The sequence below is a fragment of the Spinacia oleracea genome, chromosome 2 (genome assembly GCF_020520425.1).
Source record: "Spinacia oleracea cultivar Varoflay chromosome 2, BTI_SOV_V1, whole genome shotgun sequence".
Lineage (NCBI taxonomy): Eukaryota > Viridiplantae > Streptophyta > Magnoliopsida > Caryophyllales > Amaranthaceae > Spinacia > Spinacia oleracea.
In genome coordinates, this window is record NC_079488.1 from 103289254 (window position 1) to 103298175 (window position 8922).

The 8922-nt window shown below is 37.6% G+C and overlaps 1 protein-coding gene across 10 annotated transcripts; it reads left to right on the forward strand.

The window, feature by feature from the left end:
* The first annotated feature begins 264 nt into the window (after positions 1-264).
* Positions 265-8699, forward strand: LOC110789272 (tRNA-specific adenosine deaminase TAD1-like). 10 transcript variants are annotated; one of them, XR_008928406.1, is made up of 12 exons: positions 265-552; positions 698-818; positions 1613-1800; positions 1925-2059; positions 2473-2586; positions 3137-3306; positions 3381-3457; positions 3540-3659; positions 3944-4031; positions 5311-5425; positions 6183-6298; positions 6520-6659. XR_008928406.1 is itself a non-coding variant. In XM_056837575.1 (11 exons), the coding sequence occupies exons 1-10, from the start codon at positions 396-398 to the stop codon at positions 5419-5421; spliced, it is 1281 nt and encodes a 426-aa protein (XP_056693553.1). In that variant the 5' UTR covers positions 265-395; the 3' UTR covers positions 5422-5425; positions 6183-6431. The 10 variants fall into 10 exon arrangements, 8 of the variants coding, with proteins under 8 accessions (XP_056693553.1, XP_056693555.1, XP_056693554.1 ...); XR_008928407.1 differs by having other exon boundaries at positions 6516-6538; XM_056837575.1 differs by lacking the exon at positions 6520-6659 and having other exon boundaries at positions 6183-6431.
* Positions 8700-8922: the final 223 nt, after the last annotated feature.

Sequence of the window (8922 nt, forward strand, 5' to 3'; positions counted from 1 at the left end):
AAGACGGAGGAAGTATTATACAACATGCTTGAACATTGTGCAATTTTATAAGGGTTATGCTATACTAGCCGTTGAAGTGGGTTCAATAACGATTTCATTAACTTTACTATTAAAAGGTGGTAAAGCGAATATTTTTAATTTTTTTTAGGTGGTACAATAAAAGTTTGAGATTTTTAGGTGGTAAAACACAAGTTTGGATTTTTTATAGGGGTAAATCAAAAAAAAATTTATAGTTATAGTATCAAACTATCAATGCTACAATTACGCAGGTCTTGGGTTCCATACTTCGATTGTCCTTCCCGTATTTGTAATTTTAAAATAGTCAAAATACGAATATCCCTGAGAATGTCATGAACACAATCAGGTGGTGGTGACTGGTGGTGAGTACGGCGGAGATGGGGGAAAATTTGGTGTTGTTGGGAAGAAAGACATGGGGAGATTCAATTTCTGACAAAGTTTTCTCTCTCTTCAATTCTCTTCCTAAGAAGGGCAAACCTCAGGGCCGTGAAGTGTCCGTTTTAGCAGCTTTCCTTCTGTCGTCCCCTTCCCATGGTAACCCCCATTCACTCTAATTTTCTCTCTCCTTCATTTATCAACTTATTTTAGTCTTACCCTTCTGATTTTAGTCCCTGAAATGTTTGATTAGAGTTGAAATTGTGAATTCATGCTAAAATAAAAGAATCCTTTCGGGTTGCAGAACTGGAGGTGGTTGCTTTGGGGACTGGGACTAAATGTTTACCCAGATCATCCCGGAGTTCAAATGGGGACGTTGTGAATGATTCGCATGCTGAAGTTATTGCCAGAAGAGCTTTGTTAAGGTAGTTATTAGTTAGTAATTTGGGGTTTTAAACTCCCTTTTTCATGGTATTGTTGTTAATGTTGTGATTATAGTATTTAATACGAAGTATGATGGAACATGTGATGGGAATTTTAAGGTAGATTGGATGAGTTCATGAATGTACTATTTCTACAATTGCTAGTTTCAGTTGGTTGATGCGTTTGCTTTTCAGAATTGATGTGTTTGATTATTGGGTGCTTGTCGTAGTTGTCATAGCGAGTCTTAGGATGTTTGGAGACAATGGGATGTTAATTTGGCCTATTCTTTGCATTTATTTGATTTAGGTTGTTCCTTAGACATGTATTATACAAAAGGTTGATTGGAACGTCCTCGTTAATGAGGGTGTGTGCATGAACATCCTCTTTGCAGAAACGATTTTATAAGTATCTCAAATTGATGTTGATGTTGTGAAGTTGCGTAGACATGTATTTTGTTCTAAAGCCTTTGATCATAGTAGTTCATAATACAGCTTGTGGGATATCTTCTTTTAAGTTAATGTGATTTTGTTTTGGCATATCTTGTTTAAACCTATAAAAGCGGAGTATTTAAGGTTTCATAAGAGCTCATTCCGTATCTCAGTTGGTTAGGGTGTAAGTCTGCACAGTGCACACATCATTTTCTATAAGAGAATGAATGTAGTGGTTGTTGTCAAAGTACTACGTATGTCCAAAGCAGAGTACTAGTCTTAAGGCGGAAATGGAGCTTCCTGGTTTATATGGTGGTTACTGGTTAGTGGATACCTTATATAGTATTTATCTTTCTCTTGGAAACCAGGTTCTTCTATTCACAGATTCATTCTTGTTGTGATTCATTTGAGAAGGATGAAATCAATAGAAATGAGCAACCACAAGGTGTCAATGGCACAAAGTTGCCTATGTACTTGGAGACCAATGGGTCTGGTCAAGGGCGATACCGGATCAAAGAGGGTTGGAATTTACATATGTACATTTCACAGTTGCCATGTGAGTCTACATATATTATATCTCCTTCATCTTTTACAGGGTAGTGATGTATCAAAATTTGTCTTTTGACCTGTTTAGTGATACTTTTCTTTTCTCATCCCGGGCTTTTTATTATTTTATATAGGTGGGGATGCTTCACTTAGTTTGCCACAAATCATGAGAAGTATTTCCTTTGGAGAAGAGGTCTCAGCATCATCGACAAATGATGTTCATCCTCCAGGAGAAAAGTCTTTGGAAGCTTCAATGAAGAACAATGGTTGAAAGTATTCTTTTGCCTTCTTTACCTCTGCAGTAATATGACTTGGATACATCCTATCGTGATACATTATTCCTAGATGCATCTTGCCTGCAGTGGCTTCGGCTGTAAGCAGGTCAAGTTGCCACACATCTTATTGAGCTTTTGCTTGAACATGAAATCAGTCGAAGTTAGTTGGGTAAAAGAAAAATTGTAGATTTGTTCCATGGCCTTTATGAGAGAAAATTATGGCTGAAACCTTATACTGGGGGAAGGCATTCCTATATTTTCATGTTTAAATTAAAGATTATGAGCTATTCATCAATAGTTGAATCTTTAGGTGCATGCATGCATATTTGTCGGACTGTTTTAGAAAAATATTGTACATTGCCTTAGTTTTAAAGGTTGAAAATTGTATTTGGTGACTGTATTCTCAGGTGACCGTCCACCAGTAACTGGCTTAGTCCAAAGGAAGCCTGGCCGTGGTGTCACAACTTCTTCTGTTAGCTGTTCAGACAAAATAGCACGTTGGAATGCTGTTGGAATACAAGGTCAGTCAGTGTAGACTGTGAGCCACTCAAGGCTTCCACGTGGATCTCTGAAATAATGCCATGAGCAATCAGACCTCAAATTCGATGCATCTACTTGTTTCGAATTTCTGATTGTAAAGGAAAATTTGGTAATTTGATCTGTCTAGTGATTGTCGCAAGGAACTAAAAATTTGGTATTAAATTTATTCATCCTATCCTTGGAACTCTGAAAGCATGTCATACTGATAGCAACCCCACACATACCGAAAGGGATCTGAAGTATGCATATAAGAGAAGAAAAACGGGAAAGATTGCTCGGTTAAGGTCTGTCGTCATTGTTTGTCGTGTAACAATGTATCCTTTGGAACTTTGTACTGACAGGGAATGAAATTAGTGCCTAGGAAAAGAAAGGAAAATGTAAAAATTATAAGGCAATCAGACTAAAGAAAAATTTATATAAGAAGAAAAGTACAAGGTTGTATACAATATAGAAACAATTAAATTAGTTTTTTCTTATAGAATTACTGTCTGTTTTTTTGTTATGAGGTCTTCTACTTTACTTTCTCATCAGGTGCTCTGCTTTCCTACCTGCTCCAACCTGTTTATATAACTTCCATCACCATCGGGAGATCATGCAGTAGTTCTCAAAACCTTCCCCTGAAGGATACCTTGAGGAGGGCTTTGTGTGATAGGCTACTACCTTTATCAAATATGTTACTTGGTCCTTTTCTGGTGAATGAGGTATGTCTTTTGTGTTGTATGTCAATGCAGTAGGCATTTCGACTCATAAAAATATTGACCTCTTGATTCTGCAGCCTTTATTTTTTGAAGCTCCTGTCCCACCTAAGGAATTCCAGCATCTTGGTTCTTCTCAGGTTACATTAACTTGCGGGTGAGTCTTTGTTTGGTAGTTCATTTCCTGGTGGTGAATATGTGGCTTTCAGTTGCAAAATTTAACTCGTTCTGGTGCACAGGTACTCTATATGCTGGAATAAGCATGAATTGCACGAGGTTATCCTTGGGACAACTGGAAGAAAGCAAGGAACCTCTTCAAAGGGAGCATTATTTCCGTCCACACAGTCATCCTTGTGCAAGTAATTTTTAATTTATGTAGTCTGTAACCCTGTTTGCTTAATCAATTCATCGTGATGCTTTTCCCCTAGGATAATCATAACTTGGTTAAGTTAATTACTGAAGTTATGATAAAATATATGCTACAAATGTTTAAGGTGAGGTTGCTTATATATGGACGGCTGAACCTCCTCAGAGGCTGAGACTTAGCGTTGAACTGTTGATAATATGTGTGTTCACATAGATGTTTAAAGTGTGATTCGCTATCTTCTTTCATATGACATATCAGTTACTGTGCATATTGCAGGAGGAGATTGTTGGAATGTTTTTTGTCCTTGAGGCACAACTCTTTGGCTGATTGGAAAAATAAAGCAATTTCATACAGAGAACTCAAGGTAACATGCATATCAAATTGATGGCTTTAATGCACTTCACTGAAGTGAGTACCTTAATTGATGTATCTCTTAAGTCATTACGTAAGTAGCATAAGCTTCGTGCCCGTGTTCTCGGACTTGTGTGATTGTGCTGAAACTTTCTTGTTTTGCTACAGATGTATCAGAAGTGTTGTACAATGTTCAAAATTGCTGTCTTTGTGATGTTTACGTCATTGCATTTGAACTTACTCCCAGTTTATAGTTTAGACCATTTTCTTTTCTTCCCCACCCCCCTAGTTCACTAGTTGTGATGGTGAAGAAAATACCTCTGCTTATCTCTATATAATTTGTCCACCTCGGTTACTAGCTAGACACAGCTAGAATGGTCACACCCGTCGGTAACGAACTTCAAAGAAAATATTCGCTTGTAGTTGTTTACTCAAGTTCATGGAGGATGTGAATGTAAGTGTTGATCAAATGGTATATACAACTTCCCATGTGTTTGGGTGTTTGAGTTACATAGTACAACCTGCCTGGAATCCTATTTTTTAGCACCGGGACGCAACCCAGTGGGTTGTGGTTATTGGTGACTTCTTGGAAGTCCTAGGAAGTACTTACATAAGCAGGTGAGTTAGCTCTAGGAGACAGGGATTCCCTATACAACAGCCTGAGCGGACCTTAATATTAGAGATTTAGAGGTCCATTTATGGACCAGGAATATGAAGCTCTGTATGAGTTCCTAACAACATCATGGCTTGCTTAGTTATTGTGGCATTGAGTTTCTAGACCCTTTGCCTTAAGATTAGTCAGTTCTATTTGACGGGGGAGGGATATTCGGTATTCCTCATAGGTAGTGTGTTACTTTGATGTGCTGGAAGTCCTCTATTCGAGCCTAATTCTGTCTAAACCTTATGCGAGTTTTTCCAGTTTGACTTGCTCCCTTGCCGTGGTTAGATATTCTGCCGTCCTAGGTGTAGAGGGACCACTCCAATGGAAAAAGATCCTCTCTGTAAGACAGATCCACCCGATAGAACTGCTGCTTAGAAATAGAAATTTGAAGACCAGAAGCCTCCCTACTGTCCTTGAGCTTAGACAACCTGATAATTTGGGAGGGAAGTTTGTATGTCATAAATTGAAGAATAACAGCCCAGCATTAGTTATGAAGTTAGCTACATAAGAAGCCTCCCTTTGATGCTATCCACTTTTTGGTTCTTTCATTAATGTTTAATCCCTTCCTATTTCCAGAATAACTTTCCTGCTGTTCTGAAATTCGAAATTTGCTATAAATATATTTCTGCAGGAAAATGCTCACGAGTACAATCAAATGTCTAAGATTTTGAAGGGAACCCCTTCTTTCTGCAATTGGCTCTTGAAACCTGTTGATTCTGATATGTTCTCTATTAGCATGTAGTGAGGTAAGTGACTCTCTTTGAGCTAATTTGATACTGATACAAAACCTTGGATGGGCAAATAAACTACTTGCAGAAATGGTAACTGTTAATTGAATATATATATGAATTTGGTGTTGTTGGTTATGTGGATACAATCTCTTCTCCACGAGATTGGTGTGACTCTTCCTCAAATACCCGCCATTATTTTAAGAAATCGGGTGCTACTAGTTTTATTGCCAACCCAGTTTTTCTCTCACACATGAATCTTGCACTAGAATTTCAGTTTGTTAGAAAGCAAGGTTCAGTTGAGCAATATTCTGATGCCCTTGCTAAAACACATTTTCAGGTGTAAAGTTAAAAGGCTCAACAGTACAGACTACACATAAGGATTTGTCCTTTCTTCCTATTCATTTATACTTGAAAATGCTTGCAACGAAACATGGAACACCTCATGAACATTCAACGGCGTAAATATTGTGACCCCAAAATACTTTTCAACATCCATCATATACACAAGAAAATATCTTGTTTGGCACATGTAATACGTTTACCTATCTATCATATACTAGAAGATGGTGACTTGAAGCCCCACTCACTTACTCAAAAGTATAAATGAATTTCTATAGTTTTATTTCCTGATTTGGGGTTGGCAGTGTTGATTTACTAAAATAGACATCAAACCAAGCCATGACTGCCAAGAAAAATGAAGTTAAGTTGTTTGGTTGGAAATCTTTGGGTTGTGGAAGTGATTATGCACTCAATAAGCTTAGCGTGGTTGCAGGGCCGCGGTATCGAGACTCGAAGAAAGCCTCGGTTGCTACCTATGTCTCCTCCTTTCTATTCGTCTTCTTCATGCTCTTCTTTAGCTACCAAGTTTTTGCTGGTTGGACGGATTTTGTAAGTCTAATACTTCGTATTGAAATTTGATTTATTTGTTTTAAATAAGGATTTTTGCTTAGATATTGGATCAAAATTTTCGATTTCTCAAATAATTTTGCTTCCCTCTATTAATGCATTTATATTAGCTTTAGATTGTGCTTATATTATACATTTCATTAGTAGGACTATGATATCTTGATATTGATACTAGTCTCATAATCTCTCCTAATTCTAGTCAGGATCTCCAGTACAAAAAACGAGTATTTCGACAACTTCGAAACCCTTTTCATCAGAGCTAATAACAATCTTCCCATTTACATCAAAGCCAAAACAACAACAATATCCACTACAATGCACCACCAAGGGTGCATACAAATCATGCCCTCACAACTATCCTACCAATTACAGCCTTACAAATCTTGGCCGTCCATCGACATGCCCAGATTACTTCCGTTGGATCCACGAAGATTTACGGCCATGGAAGGAGACGGGTGTCACGAGGCAAATGGTGGAGGCGGCTCGAAAGACGGCTCACTTTAGGCTAGTGATTCTAGAAGGAAGGGTGTATGTAGAGAAGTATAGGGAGTCATTACAAACTAGAGATGAATTCACTTTGTGGGGGATCCTACAGCTTTTAAGGAGGTACCCTGGGAGATTGCCTAATTTGGAGCTAATGTTTGATTGTGATGATAGGCCTGTTATTCCTGCAAAGAATTTCAAGAGGCCCAATTCTGGCCCACCACCTTTGTTCAAGTATTGCTCTGATCCATGGAGTTTGGATCTGGTATTCCCTGATTGGTCCTTTTGGGGTTGGTAAGTTAAGCTTCTCTTGGAACAAACAGGGTATTAACTCTTTTTTGTGTTCGACTTATTTTGTCAAATTTATATTATCTGAACGACATTTTGAATTGGGTAGGGCGGAGTGTAACATAAAACCGTGGAGAAACTCATCTAGTGACATACAAGAAGGTAACAAAGGGACGAAATGGGAGGACAGGGTGCCCTTGGCTTATTGGAGAGGCAACCCCAACGTTGCACCATGGAGGGCTGACTTCCTTAAGTGCAATGCTACCGACACTACTGATTGGAACGTTCGCATTTATACTCAGGTCTCTCCCCCTCTAACTCGAAAAATCTACCGTCTGTTCGATTATTAGGTGGTTTAATACCACCATGATTCACGATAAATTAACACAATAGACATCTAAAATGATTGCAGAATTGGGAAAAACAAGCTAAAGTAGGGTATAAAGAATCCAACATCAAGGATCAATGCACCCATAGGTACGTATTTTATTATAATTTAATACTTCCTCCGTCTTTTAATAGTCGCAACGTTTGGACTTTTGCCACTATCCATATAATCTACTTTGACTATTCTTAGTGCTTTTTATATAAGATAAAACATAGTCATGTGGGATCTTGTTAGATTCGTCTCAATGTGTATTTTCAAAATATCAACTTTTTATAATTTTTGCATAAAGAGAATTTAAGATAAAAATGATCAAAATTGTGCATTGGCATGCGTGAAACTAACAAACGTTGCGAGTATTAAAAGACGGAGTCCCTCAATACCTAAAAGAATCTTTAAGAAACGGAGAGAGTATATTCAAGCTATGATTTTATTCTAATGTTTGCTTCATTTCGTAAAGGTACAAAATCTATATAGAAGGATGGGCTTGGTCAGTTAGTGAGAAGTACATTCTAGGATGTGACTCCATGACATTGGTAGTAAAGCCCACATACCATGATTTTTTCAATAGAGGGATGTTGCCATTGGTCCACTACTGGCCCATTAAAAACAACAATGACAAATGCAAATCTCTCAAGTTTGCTGTTGAATGGGGGAATAATCATACTGATAAGGTAAATTCAATGTTGCATTTCATTTATTTTGGTACGAATGAGTATTCTTTGTAAAATTTAACAAATTTTGTTACCATTAACTTAAATGAATCTATATGATTGAATAGGCTCAGGAGATAGGGGAAGCTGGAAGTAGGTATATTCATGAGGATATGAAGATGGATTATGTATACGATTACATGTTCCATTTGTTGAGTGAGTATGCGAAACTGTTAAGGTTTAAACCCGCAATTCCACCTAAAGCGGTTGAGCTATGTTCCGAGGCAATGGCGTGTGAAGCTAAAGGTAATTGGAGGAAGTTCATGGATGAATCCTTGGAAAAATATCCAAGTAATGGAGTTCCTTGTAATATGCCTCCTCCTTATGACCCTTTAGGTCTAAGGGGCTTTTTTGAGAAGAAAGCCAATTTGACAAGGCAAGTGGAGATGTGGGAAGATGAGTATTGGGGACAATTTAACCCTAAAAGAAAACCTTGATTGAATTAGATATTTCATATTATTGTTTATGGTAAACACTTTCCTAAATTTATGACGATTTGTTGTCCTTGCATTTCTCTCTTTCTGTTACTTCATCCGTTTCACAAATACTTGTAACGTTTGTTCTTTGTCGACAATTTGTCGTACTTACATTTAAATGATGGATTTTGCATGAAAATATCAAAACGAAGACAAAATTAACGTCATCTTATGTACGGGATCGATGCTAAAACTTAACAATGTAGTTGAGATTTTGCTGTTACTAATACATATTTTTTGACTCATTAAACCGCCTTCCAA